Source organism: Leptodactylus fuscus, chromosome 2, assembly GCF_031893055.1.
Source record: "Leptodactylus fuscus isolate aLepFus1 chromosome 2, aLepFus1.hap2, whole genome shotgun sequence".
Taxonomy (NCBI): domain Eukaryota; kingdom Metazoa; phylum Chordata; class Amphibia; order Anura; family Leptodactylidae; genus Leptodactylus; species Leptodactylus fuscus.
The window spans coordinates 66,902,650-66,917,186 of NC_134266.1; the positions used below are offsets into that span (position 1 = coordinate 66,902,650).

The 14,537-nt window shown below is 44.2% G+C and overlaps 1 protein-coding gene across 1 annotated transcript; it reads left to right on the plus strand.

Moving 5' to 3' along the window:
* The first annotated feature begins 6,191 nt into the window (after positions 1-6,191).
* SAT1 (spermidine/spermine N1-acetyltransferase 1) lies at positions 6,192-11,358 on the plus strand. The gene is made up of 6 exons (XM_075263912.1): positions 6,192-6,430; positions 7,978-8,029; positions 8,314-8,397; positions 9,175-9,276; positions 9,360-9,400; positions 10,875-11,358. The coding sequence occupies exons 1-6, from the start codon at positions 6,365-6,367 to the stop codon at positions 11,043-11,045; spliced, it is 516 nt and encodes a 171-aa protein (XP_075120013.1). The 5' UTR covers positions 6,192-6,364; the 3' UTR covers positions 11,046-11,358.
* The last annotated feature ends 3,179 nt before the right edge of the window (positions 11,359-14,537 follow it).

A 14,537-nucleotide genomic window follows, 5' to 3' on the forward strand; every position in this document is an offset into this window, starting at 1 on the left:
ACTCATGTTAGTGAATGGAGTCACGTTGCAACCTGAGGGACCCAATGCGACTCCATTCACTAATGTGAAAGAGTCCCAAAGCGACACTGTGATCTTTGGTTGCATGATGGAAGTAGTAGTGTAGCCATAGCCTTATGCTATGTTCACAACAGCGGCAATCTCTCCGTCATACAGGATTTTTTTTTATCTTTCAGGTTATGATGGATCGCTTGGATTACATCGAATTCGTTGGACTCTATCAATGATCATCGTTTTTTGTTTTTTTGTTTTAAATAAAATGGTCAACGAGGGTTTTCTGATGGAGTTTTTATTTCAGTAAAAAAAATTTCTCTCATGTCTCTTGATTTTTTATTTTTTTTTAATACTTTCTTATCCCCTTAGAAATGGCGACTGTCTGATAGACAGCATCCATTACTAAGGTGTGGCTTAGTGTTAGCTGGTGAAAATTCTAGCACTAACCCTCCAATTATTACCCCGGCACCCAACACCATCAGGGGTACCGGGAAGAGCTGGGTATTGTCCAATACCCAGCTGTCTAAAGAGACTGCTGGGGATTGGGGTGGTCGCAGGCTGGTATTATAAGGCTGGGAAGGGCCAAAAACCATGGCCCTTACCACCCTTGTAATGTCAGGCTGCTGCTGCTTGTTATATCTGGCTGGTTATAAGAAATTGGGGGGACCCTATGTCATTTTTTTCTAATTATGAAGCAACATAGGTTCCCCCGCAATATTTCTGAGCCAGACAGATATAACAAGCAGTATCCTGAGATTACAAGGGTGGAAATGGCATGGTTTTTGGCCCTTCTCAGCCTTATAATGCCAGCTTGTTGTTTTCAGTCTTTTCCAGCCTAAGGGTCAGTGCACACTGAGTTTTTTGGTGCTCATTTTGAGTTCTATTAGGAGGCTTTTTTTTGGAGGCTGATTTTGAGGCGGGTTTAGCGTACAAATAAGCACCAAAAAATTCAGTGTGCACTTACCCTAATAATTCCAGCCTGCGACTGCCCCAATCCTCAGCAGTCTCTATTAAACAGCCGGGTATTGGATGATAACCAATTCTTCTCAGCGTTAGGTAGCGGGGTAATAATTGTAGGGTTAGAGCTAGAATATTCACCACTAATGCTAAGCCACACCTTAGTAATGGATGCTGACTATCAATCGCCATTACTAAGGGGTAAGAAAGTATTTATAAAACTTGAGACATTAAAGAAATTTGTTTTTATTGAAATAGACAAATCATTGACCATTTTATTAAAGAATTAAAAAAAAAATAAAACAAAAATGATGATCATCGATGGAATCCAACATAATCCAATGGATTATCGTAACCTGAAAGAGAAAAAACACAGCATAATAAAAAAAATATATACTAATGTTACGTCCTCACCCGTTCGAACTCCTGCACCATTCTCTTGCCGCATTGTACAGTGCGGGAGGCCTGTCTGCTTATGATTACCTGCTCCCGGTCTCTTGTCATTGTGTTGTTATTGTTAGGGTGCATTCACACAGAGGAAAATACCGGTGAATTTGGTGTGGAATCTGCGTTAGATTCAGCACTGAAAAAAAAGCCTCCCATTGACTTCAATGGGTTGCTTTGCAGAAAAAGGAACCCATTGAAGTCAATGGGAGGATTTTTTTTTTCATCGCTGAATCTGTCATGGATTCCACACCAGATTCAGTGCCATTTTCCTCCGTGTGAATGCACCCTAAGGGGTGTTTGTGTTGTGTTTGAAAGCTTATCTGCCAATCAAGCCTGAGATGGGTTCTGGGCTTCATTAAGTAGCCATCAGGCCACAAATGTTTGCTGGATATTGTATCTGACATTGCTTTGTCCTTGCTCTTGTTTTGTATTTACTGACCTCTGCTTCTTGGCTTTTTGACTACTCTTTTGGATTGTGATTTGGTACTGTTTTGCCTCTCTGGTTTGACCTCGGTTTGCTGACTCCTCTTCTGTGTTGTATTGTCTTGTCCTGTGTTTGACATATTTAGAGAAGGGACTTTAACCCAGTTGTCCTCTACTGCCTAGGGGAGTTGAGGCAAGTACAAATTGTCTTCTATTCTGGTGCAGAATTCTGTCACATCTGAATGAGCTATGAAGGGACGCCTAAGATATAGATGAGTCCTTGGGCTAGCTGTGTGATTGTTACTCCTGTCAATGTGACCAGGAATATTCCAATCACATTGGGGGTCACAGTAGAAGCAGGAGCTGACAAGCTATTCATATGGATTGACATGTGTCTCCTAAGTTTTTAGCTGGAGAACTACAAAGCACACAATGCCTCCAAAAGTATGTGTGCTTTGTATTAATAATGATGTAGGGGTTGCTATGTTACTAGCATAGCAGCCTGTTTGGGGGTTGGACTTTCACTTTAAACGAGTGTTCACACTGCGTTTTTGGCCTCCCTTGCCGGGATACGTTGGTAACCAATCACAATCAGCTACCCACTTATCCTTAATTTTTTTTTTTTTTTGTGAAAGGTAAATTTAATTCATAATTGGTATTTCGCAAAATAAAGTAGTTTTAAAATGGCGCGGCAGGGGGTGGCGGCCAGACACTTAGACTGTATGGGGCCCCAAAATTCCTGATGGCGGCCCTGACTGTGCCACCTGCTTGTAGTTACCAGAGCGAGAGTCTGGCAGCCAGGCTCCTGTATAGTCAGGGAACGGTTTATTTTGTTATAGTTAGTTCTCAGCTGAGAAGGCTTTTGTTTTGTTTGTTTATGCCTTTGCAAAGGCAGTTTATGCACCACAAGTGAAATAAACACTGAATTTCTGTGCAACCCAGTATTTGTATCCCTGTTTTCTGCACTGCTACCAATAATCTTCCTGAGCGGTTCCCCACAATATATACAGTGTTAATGGTGGAGTCATCAGGCCTTAGGCCAAAATGCACCCCCCAGTGATGCCTCTTCTCTGAAGACATGGCCTTTCACTACTTTGTCTCCAGTTGTCCTCAGTTTAAGGTCCCTCTTAATATCCCCCCAGTTTAAGTGCCCCCCTTCATCTGCCTCCAGTATAATTGCCCCCCTTCATCTGCCCCATTTTAATGTCACCCCTCCATCTGCCCCCAGTTTCATGCTCCCCCCTTCATCTGTCCCCAATTTAATGCCCCCCTCCATCTGCCCCCAGTTTCATGTTCCTCCTTCATCTGCCCCCAATTTAATGTCCCCTTTCCATCTCTGCCCATTTTATGCTCCCACTTTATCTGCCCCCAGTTTCCTGTCCCTCTTCATCTGCCACTGGTTTAATGTCCTTCTCCATCTGCTTCCTTCATCATGTTCCACCTCAATTTGCCCTCAAAGTTTAACATAAAAAACACTGATACTCACCTTTCCCTGCTCCCCTACCGTTCTGTCTCAGGTCCTATTCACATCTACGTTTGGGGAGTCCGCTTGGGGACACCCAGAACGGAATACCGAATGCATTAAAAAGTGGTTAGCAGAGAAACCACATGGACCCCTTAGACCAGACCTGGGCAAAGTCCGGCCCCCGGGCCATATCCGGCCCTCTGACTGATTCAGTCCGGCCCGCACAGCTCTGTCTAGGGAGGCGTGTCTAGGGGGCGTGTCCAGGGGGCGTGTCTTAGTGCCGGCCGAAGATGGAGATGTGGAGCGTGTCATAAAGTAGTGAGAGATGTAAGGTGAGCTGTAGGGGGGAGAGAGAGAGTGTGTGTGTGTGTGTGTGTGTCTATATGTGTGCCTGTCTATATGTGTGTCTATATGTGTGCCTGTCTATATGTGTGTGTGTCTATATGTGTGTGTGTGTCTATATGTGTGTCTGTCTATGTCTGTCTGTCTGTCTATGTGTCTGTCTATATGTGTGTGTGTGTCTATATGTGTCTATCTATCTGTATGTGTGTGTCTCAGCAACCTAGAGGCAGAGATGGAAGGGGAATGTTATACTAGGGCAGAGATGGCAGATGGAGGGGGGGGGGACATGAAATGGGGAAAATAAAGGGGGATATGAAACTGAGGGAGAAATGGAGGGAGGGGGGGACATGAAACTGGGGGTTGATGAAGAGGGCACTTAGACTGGGGGGGACATTAAACCATGGAGGTAGCTGGAGGGGGACCTGTCTGCCTCTAGTTGCCCCCAGTTTAATGTCACCCTCCAGCTACCCCTACGGTTTAATGTCTGCTTCCCGATTTTAATGTCCCCCTCTAGTTGCCCCCAGTTTCATGTACCGCTCCAGCTGTCAATTTATTGCCCTCCTCCAACTACCCCCACTGTTTAATGTCCCCTCTAGTTTCCACCAGTTTATACTGAGGCACCAGGAGGGGGACTTAATACTGTGGGGCAGTTGGAAGGGAACATTACAATGTGGAGACATATAATGTACGGGTGACTGTAGGAGGATTATACTGTGTGGGGGCACATGGAAAGATGATTGGGAATGGGCGGAGTCAACGTAGAAGTGGGTGGAGCTAAATTTGCCGTGACGCGGCCCTCTAGCATAGTTTCAATTTCTTATGCGGCCCCATGGGAAAATTAATTGCCCACCCCTGCCTTAGACTATAATGGGGTCTGTGTGTCTGCACGAATCATGCAGAGAGAAAAGTAGTGCTTGAAAACACACAGGTCCCATTTTAGTCTATGGGTCTGTGTGGTTTCTCTGCTAACTGCTTTTGGTACTATTCCGTTATCGGGCCAGCAGCAGCGCATTTCAGCACCAGCTTTCGGGACAGCAGTTCAGTTCAGCAGCGGGAATTACAATGACATCCGAGGACTGCTGGCCCGATGCTTGTGCCCAGTAGCCAGTACATCAATGACCCCCCCTCCATCTCCTCCTCCTTCCAGTGCTGCCCCCCAGCTCTCCTTACATCTACCCCGTACCCTCTCCCCGCCACATGACTAAGCCGATGCTGGCCCGATGATAGAGGCCGTGCTTGTGTGTAGTAGGCAGTACATCGATCGATGCCCTCATCCTCCTCTTCCTTCCAGTGCTGCCCCCCAGCTCTTCTTACATCTGCCCCGTACCCTCTCCCTGTAATAGGCCTCACCGTAAATCTTGAGCAATGAATGCTACTAGATAGCCGCCGGACGCTGCAGAAAGTTTGTCCCTCCGGCTCGCTGTAGCTCACCGTTCCTATAGTCGGCGTGTTTCTTGTCAGGGCCTGGATTGAGCCCCGGTGTCTTTCCTTTCGGTCTCGGTACTAGCGCTGAGGTGAGGCCTAGTCGTGTGGCGGGGAGAGGGTATGGGGAAGATGTAAGGAGAGCTGGGGGGCAGCACTGGCAGGAGGAGAAGGATGGGGGAGGGGGGTCATCGATGTACTGGTTACTGGGCACAAGCATCGGGCCAGCAGTCCTCGGATGTCATTGTAATTCCCGCTGCTGAACTGCTGTCCCGAAAGCTGCTGCTGAACTGCGCTGCTGCTGGCCCGATAACGGAATAGTACCCTGCTTTTTAATACATTTGACATTCTGTTCGACATTTCAAGCGGAGACCCCCTGAACGCAGATATGAACCAGGCCTCAGTCACGGAGGGTTCTTGAAGCTGTAGGTGCGACGTGAGTGACGTCATCAAATCATGTCTACAGCTCCCGGGCTGGAGCACAGTTCCTGCTTTATTCACCGTTCACAGATCAGTTGAAACCGGGACATACCTCCCGTTGACCAGGACGCAACCCGGAATCTGGGGATGTCCTGTAGAATCCGGGACAGTTGGGAGGTATGGCAATAGCTATAAAGTGAAGTCAATTGGAGGAAGTCAAAAATGTTCCTAGAAACACTTTGAAACTTCAAAATCAGATATATAGCGCTCTTATAATACGCTGTTGTCATTTTCAGTCAGTAATATGCTGTGTGAACAAGGTTTACACTATGTGACGGCAACCTGTTATCCCATTTTGGTACCACTGACTCAGCAGCATTGCAGCCAATAAAGTATTAAAATACACTCATCTCCCCCTGAGAAAGTGCCCACCACCGAGGTCTCTCACAGGAGTCTTTACACCCCCACAACGGGATACAAAAAGAAAAGTCGGCCACGAAGCGGCGCTGCGGAGCTGCAAGAATGTGACTCTTGTAAGTCATAGTTTCCGGGATCCGTGACGTCGGGGATTAAAGCGTAGGGGGCGGGACAAACCAACAATGAGTTATGCAATCCTATTGCCATTGGCTTAAACCGCGGAGAGGGGCGGGACTAGAGGCGGAGCAGCGTCTATAAATTCGCCAGCTGTCGTCCACGTTTATACTTCGTCGTTGGAGATTTCGGAGCACGGTGGCTTACTTGTGGAGTTTGTGCCCAGTCAGGGTCCCAGACTGACTAAGGAGCGGAAGCCCCTGGGAAGCGAATGAAGAAACAGCTTCTACTACTCTTCACGTACAGAGGACTTGTGAGAAAAGGAAAGAAAAGCAAGAGACGAAAATGGCCAATTATATTATACGATCAGCCGTGCCCGGAGACTGTAAAGACATACTGCGACTCATAAAGGTGCATTGACGTCATGGGCAGCTTGTGAATATTCATGAGATGTAAACTAATCCTCCACTATGTAGCTATAGGGCGGCCATACAGGCAGCTGTGGTGTCCTAAATCTCTGACCGAGCAGTTACAGGTCAGTAGGGTACACCGGTGTCCGTCATTTACGACGGAATAGAAACTGGAGGTGTGAACGGAGTCTTAGTAATGCACTTGTTTCATGAGGAATCTCGAGGGCGTATCTCCGGGATACAAAGGCTTTTGTCTTTCATGGCTCTCCTATCCATCCTACTTACCCCTGAAGGGAGGATGCCAGCTGTGCCAGTGAGCAGATGCCTGCCCTTATACTGAGTGCAATGCTTACATGATACAAAGGTCACTACTTATCTCTAGCCAAGGATGCTATGGCTAGGTCAGTGTTACATGGTGATCTGCACTGTACATTGAACTCTTGTAACTTGTTTCCTACTTGCTATAGTGACAGCGCTGTACAGTGTGCACCCGATGGTGGCTCACAAGTAACATCCCTGTCATGATACAAGGCTGCATTGACAAGTGCAAGTTAAATAATAATACATTTTATTTATATAGCGCCAACATATTCCTCAGCGCTGTACAATTTGTTCTTTCTTTGTGCTTAAGGGCCCATTAGGATAGATTGTGTAGGACTTGTGCTTTGTATGCTAGTCTTAAAGGGGTATTCCAATGTACATAGTTTTTTGTTTAATAATTTTGTAGATAATTGAAAGTTAAACATTTTTGCAAATGTAAGTAAATATATTGCAGTTTTAAAGATTTTCCCTAAATATCTTGTGGTCACAGTCTGTTGTCTTGATCGGTTGTCAATGGATATGACCATGAATGCAGGAACTTTCTAAGGTCAGTAAATCCTCCATGATTTTCTTATTGTGGCTGGAATGTCTACTGATACGTGTCGTGTCTCTGCTTGATAACCCAGCTACAATAAGAAACTGTAGCTGGGTTCCTGACAAGTCCCAGACCACAAAGATTCTGCATTAATGGTCGTAAGCATTGCCACTCGATCAAGATAACAGACTCACCGCTAAGAAAGTTAGAGAATATCTTTAAAACTTTGCAGAATTTTTAATTAGATTTGCAAAAAGTTTAACGTTCAATTATCTACAAATGTAGATATGATTATGCAGATGAGAATACCCCTTTGAGGGCCCAACAGGTGCACTGTGCACCAGATTTATCAGAAAATTGGTGTTATAATATGGGAGGTATGATATAATATGAATGTCTGTCTCAGACAGACATTCATGGAAAGTGATATGAGGCACACAAAAAGGAGTGACCCACATTTGGTTCAACAAAGGGCACTGTGCTAGTTGTGCGCCATGTTATCACACACCTAGACTGGAAGTGGCTTTGTGATAGGAACCTATGGTGATCCAGCTCTGGTTTTCTTCAAGGTGTTATACACAAATAAAAAGGCACCTAAACTCGTAAATGTGATAGCAGCCTTAGTTAATTTCATAGTATATCTTGGCACGGGTTTTTTTTTTTTGGAAACTAAATTTTTTTTTTTTCTTTAGGAACTGGCAAAATATGAAGACATGGAGAACCAAGTGGTGTTAACTGAGAAAGGTATGGAATAAGTCTTTATCCTGTATGCAATACTATGGATTGTCTGCTGTGTACAATAACATCCAATAGTAACAGGCTTAGAGCACCTGCGGCCTTGTATAATTTTAGACTTTGTATGACTGACTTGTTTTGCTTCAGTGATCCTAGAAATGGGCGCTTTGCCAATCTGGTCTCATGAGTCCTTGGAACGTTGCTTAGATAAATAAAATAGAACACTGTGGGGGAGGGATGTCATCTTCACAAATCCTTGTAACATGTTAACCTAATGGTTTCTTTCTTTTAAGATCTTTTAGAAGATGGCTTTGGAGAACATCCATTCTATCACTGCCTTGTTGCTGAAGTACCAAAAGAGAACCAGACTGTTGACGGTAACATGGGAACTTGTTAAGCTCCTTATACTTTTTGAATTATATTGAGCCTTGTGGCATTTCATGTATATGACCCTATTTGTAAGCAGTTGCAATATTTGTTAAATCACTTTCTCTTTAATTTGTCCCAATCTTCAGGTTACAGTCTCTAGCTTCGCCATGTACATGGATGGCCCTTCCGTGTACATGGGTGGGCGGGGAGGTAACTAAAAGATCCGTTACACAATAACATAGATGAGCATGAAACGAGGTAAGGCCACTAGGGACATCCATTCAAGAGTAACCAACACGGTAGATCAGAAAACGTGCAGCTGGTCAGGGTTCTAGTGGAGAACATGGAGTTTTTCATTACGACTGCAGCACATTCTCCACCATTTTTCAAGAGTAATCTGATAAGTGAAAATTTGACCTAGGGGTTAGTGTTGCATGTAAGAAAACTTCTTTTCCACCTTGCAATTCCATTGTGTGGACACCATTTTGTTGTAGTATGGATTGCTGTTTTTTTCTCTCCTGTTATAAAAATCAGCACTTGCTCAACCAAAGCCGTATCTTTAAACTTTTTTTTTTGTGGGAGAGATGCTAGGTTTATGGCGCTGTGGATTACTATTCTGAACTGCCGTGTAAAGGAAATCTCAGTATTTCTATAGTGGATATCATGCCACATTCAATACATGATTGTGTGAATTTGACCTTTGTATTGATATTTTTATGTATGAAGTGACTAACTCTTGATACTGTAGATTTTGACTTTCTAATAGTCATGTTTTTCTTTAACAGGATATACGATTGTTGGATTTGCTATGTACTACTTCACATATGACCCATGGATAGGAAAGCTTCTCTATCTGGAAGACTTCTTTGTAATGAATGAGTTCAGAGGTAAGTTCATGTTCCATTATGGTAGCTGCTGAAGTGTTCATTTTGCATAGACTATATATAATATAATTTTTTTTATTTTTTAGGGTCAGGAATTGGATCTGAAATATTCAAGCACCTGAGTCAGGTGAATGTTTATTAAATTAATATAACTAGTTCCACATCATTCTCCCAATAAATAGGGTGAAGTTTTAGTGTGACATGCAGCATGTCCATTCCAAAAGGAATACCGTATTTTTCGGACTATAAGACGCACCTAGGTTTTAGAGGAGGAAAATAGGGGAAAAAAATTTTGAAGCAAAAACTGGTAAAATATTTAATATTTTAATATTTTTTGCGGGGCCAGATGTACTTTTTAGTTATACCATTTTGGGGAATATCTATTTCTTAGATCACCTTGTATTGAAAAAAAAACAGGAGGTGATTTAGAACTTTTATTTATTTCATATTTTTATTATATATTAGTTGTTTTTTTTGTTTTTTTTACACTATTTTATTCCCCCCGGGGGCTTGAACCTGCGGTCACTTGATTGCAAGTCCCATAGACGGCAATACAGTGGGACATTCTGTCTATTAGTATTACAGCTGGTCATAGACCCAGCCGCAATACTAATATAGCAGTGACAGGCCTGGGAGCCTCATTAGGCTCCCGGCTCTCACCCGAACAGGTCGGCTCCTGCGATATCGCCGCGCAGGAGCCGGCCTGCAACTTCACAGGTACGGGGCCGGTGGGGACCGGCCCCGGGGGAGAAGGGGCCACCGATACTGACCCGGCATCCGCTGTACTAGAGAGATGCCGGCGAGGGATAGACGCTGGCACAGGTGCCGGGGCCTGAGACATCGCTCTTCTGCCCTGCCTGAAGCCAGCGGCGGGGGGACGGAGGAGCGAAATAGCATCGCCGCTGCCGGCTTCATGCAGAGCAGAGGAGTGCAGCGATGTCTCAGGCCCCGGCGTCTATCCCTTGCTGGCTTCCGCCTCTCTATTACAGCGGATGCCAGGCGCCACATTCAGACTATAAGACGCACCCTTTTCCCCCCAAATTTTGGGGAAAAAAAGTGCGGCTTATAGTCCGAAAAATACGGTACTTCAAAAACCACCCTAGCAGCCAACCCCTTACTCTGTGCAGCACTTTTACAGCTCAGACACTGCAAAGGTTGGCAGAAAAAGGTGCACATGGCTCTGAAGCGTGCTGCAGTCTTTGGGGTTTACAGTATGTGGGGCCCCATAAATTAAATTCTGTGTCTTCAAACCTATTCCATATAGTGCTGCTTAATTTGGGTTCATGGCTACTTGAGTGATATGGATGACCATAAACTTCAGATTGTTGGGGCACTCAAACAGCAGTCAGGGGGAAACATGGCCTCTCAAAATGCAATAAAGATAGACTGCTCCTTCCACTCTAGTAGCATTTTAGATTTTTAAATTTGAGCTTCAGAAATGAATATTTATATCCTATCCCTAAATAGGGGTTAAAATGATAAAAGCCTCAAACTCCTTAATGCACTAGATGTATTTGTTCTACATTAGTTTCATAGACTTGCCTAAAACCACCTGACTCTTCTCCCCAGTTGTGCTTTAATGACTTTCCCTATTTCATCAGATTGCCGTGAAGTGTCGCTGTAGCAGTATGCACTTCCTGGTTGCCGAGTGGAATGAGCCATCTATCCGGTTCTACAAGAGACGTGGAGCATCCGATCTTTCCACTGAAGAAGGCTGGCGCCTCTTTAAGATTGACAAAGAGTACTTGTGCAAGATGGCAGCTGAGGAGTGATGCCCAATATATCCCAGAAGAAATTATTAAAATTAATGCTTGTCTTTGCTTGCTTGTAATGTAGTGTTTACATGGTGACTAATTCAGAAGCTTTAGTACCAGTGACATTGTAGCATGAGATTACTCATCAGCTCTTCCCAAATTTCCTTTGACCAAGACTGTTCTAAGAGCCCTCCAAACATAAGATCCTCAGTTATGTGTACATATAACTTCATTCTTGTAAGTCGTGATTGTGTACAATGTACACACTGGTATTTAAGGTTTTTGTATAATTAACCTGTTTTTATGAATTAAAGAGCAGCTTTTGTTCTGATCTTGGAGTTGCAATTCTTATTCATTTTTATATAGGCTGACAACATCTAAGCATGGATTGGTTGTTGTGGTCCTGAAAAGTCTTACAGGCTGTTTCTTGAGTTGCACTCTCCCAGAGACCTCTGGGCACGCATGCTTATGAGGAGTTCTACATTGTGGCCTTCATGATTACAGTATGGAATGGTAATCCTGCAGTGTCTCAGCCAGAGTGGTGGAGCTGGAACAGATCTGCCTTATGCAGTCTGGGAAAGGAAGATCCTATCAGCTCATCAGTCACAGTTGTGTGCATGAGGCCTCAGACCCTGGTTTGGAAATTTTAAATATAATTTCCCTTTAAGGGCTAGCTCACACGGGGACATGAAGGAGGATTTTGACAGCGGAATCCACGTCATAATCCTCCTCCATATCATGTTAGTCTATTTAGACTGCTAGCTTTTTTTTTTTTTTTTAAACTTCTTTTTTTTTTTTTTTTTTTTCCGGTGCCAAAATAAGCCACACGTTATTTATGTGTCAACTAACCCTAACACTACAAATTTAGCTAGCTACTTGGGCTGGACTCAATAGGTAGCTGGAGAATGGCTTTCAGAATGCCAGGGCTATATGGTCACTAACTTTTCAGATTACTAATTCTCATTTAGTGGAGCATGAGATTCTGAGCCAAAATGTTATGTTCTACCTCAAACCTTGCTGCTGCCACTAGGTCTCCCTTCTAGTTTTCTGTTCACTCTTAATAGGAAACTTCCATCTTTATCACTGAAACAAGACTTGCTCAGCAATTGGTTGGGGAGGGTCTGCTCTTAGGCTGGTCTTACACTACCGTAATGATTTTACAGTCTGCAAGCTGCTGATCACCAACATAGACACCGCAGATGCCTGTAAACTGCTGCACTCTCCTATAGCGTTCTTTGAGTTTGTGCAGTGCCGTAATTCACGGCCATTACGGACATGTTCTATAAATTGCGGACCACGGTTGCAGCCCCGCCACACCACGGATAAAATATCCGGTGGTGTAAGAGGCCGCATTGACGGTGTACAAATGGTCAAAGTGAAAACACTCAATTGCGGACCATTTACGGACTTGCGTTATGGTAGTGTAAGACCAGCCTTAGTCTACTTCACTACTATGTGGAGACCACTGTGGAGCATGTAATACTGTCTGGGGCAGATTGTACTGTGTGGGGGCCCCTTCACTATCTGTTTTATTGAAGACGTGCTATTGGTACAGGCTGTAATAACATTGCACGGTTACTATAAAACTGATCTTGTGATGTAAATAGTTAACATTAAAGGGGTATTCCCACATCGCATACTCACCAGTCTTTGTTGCTATAAACGCTTCTCTACCTGCTTTGTTGCGTCATTGGTGGGCAGGGTTACATATGCAAAGCCAGCGGCGAGATGCTGCTGGCCCTGCGTGCACGCTCATAGATGGTGAGACCAGTCTAGCCTTCACAATGCGAATACAGACCCGGCATCCGCTGTAATAGAGAGGTGGATGCCGGAGAGTGTAGATGCCGGTAGAGATGCCTGCAACATCGCTATGCTCCTGCCCTGCATGAAGTCAGCAGCGGCAGGAGCTCCTGTTATTCTGCTCCTCCGCCCCCCGGAATAGCAGCATCGCTCCTGCTGCTGCTGGCTTCATGCAGGGCAGAAGCATAGCGATGTTGCAGACATCTGTGCTGGCGTCTACACTCCCCGGCATCCGCTGTACTAGAGAGGCGGATGCTGGGGAGTGTAGACGCCGGCACAGTCTGTATTGGCGTTCTGTTCCCCCCCCCCCCCCTTTCCAGGCTCGCTCCTGTGCACTTAGCCCCACCTCCCTCCCCCCTCAGAGCAGCAGATACATCACTTGACTTATGACCAGATAAGTCAAGGGATGTGTCAAAAATAAAAAAATAGTGGACAAACAAAGCAGTTTTGCTGAAGCAGTGTATTTAGGAAAAGTCTTACATTCACATTAACAAGCAGTATAGATAGGATCCTTGTGATGAGACAACCCCTTTAATTGTTCAAAAGTACCAAATGCAGAGACTATTGGCTTTCAGTACAAAGTAGTTTATCAATTAAAGCTCTGTAAAGCCCCATTTATCAGGCTGTATTTTGTGGGTCTGTAACTGTCCACAAGTGTGGATCCGCATAGTATTAACTTCCAGACCCCTCATTCAGTATCTGGATGGTGGTTGCCTTGTTCTGTAAGGACGTACCAGTATGGCCAAGCAGCTGCATGAGATTGTGCAGCTGCTAAAACAGGGGGCTGACTAACTTCAGCCGGAGCTCCCAGAGAGAAGGCAGGGAAAGTTTACCTTCCCTACCTTCTTGATTGCTGTATACACAGCTATGGGCACCGTCATGATGCGACTTGCCCTGACCCAGTGGTTGTGATCCACCAGGATCAGTGTTTTCTAAGAACTGGGTCCTACAGGACACAGATCAGCCCTATAAGCTATAAACTAACGTGCAGGAAGCTGTATTCTTTCAACTGGAGATAAATTTACCAGCCCCAGTTACAGGAGAAATCAGCTTCCAACACACAGTGATTGGATGTCCTCAAAGGTCTATTATGACCTGATGGGGACACAATGTTAAAAAAAATAAAATGTAAACAAAATTTAAAAAAATAAAATGCCAAAAGTTATTAAAGGTTATAGTTCCAACCCTGACACAATACAAAATAAAAATTACTGTAATGGAGAGGACTATTTTATAAAGTTTTTAAGAAGCACTTTGGGTTAAATAAAAGTGAAAAATAGACACTATTTTCCACCTACTGTATATTTCGGACTATAAGACGCACCTAGGTTTTAGAGGAGAAAAATGGGAAAAAAAAATTTGAAGCAAAAAATGGTAAAATATTTAATATATGGGAGCTGTAGTTTTGCAACAGCTGCAAGGCCACATAGACAGGTGACCCTGCAGCTGTACGGGGACGCATAGAGCGTTTTTTTGCGGGGCCAGATGTACTTTTTTGTTATACCATTTTGGGGAATGTCTATTGCTTAGATCACCTTTTATTTAAATCCGAGGCAAAACGGTGAAAAAAAACCTGGCGGTTTGGCACTTTTAATTTGACGTTCACTGTACAGGAAAACTATTAGTAGACCGGGCATTTTCGGACACAGGGATACTTAATGTGTATGTGTTTGACATGATTTTCTACTTTTATATGTATTATAGGGAAAG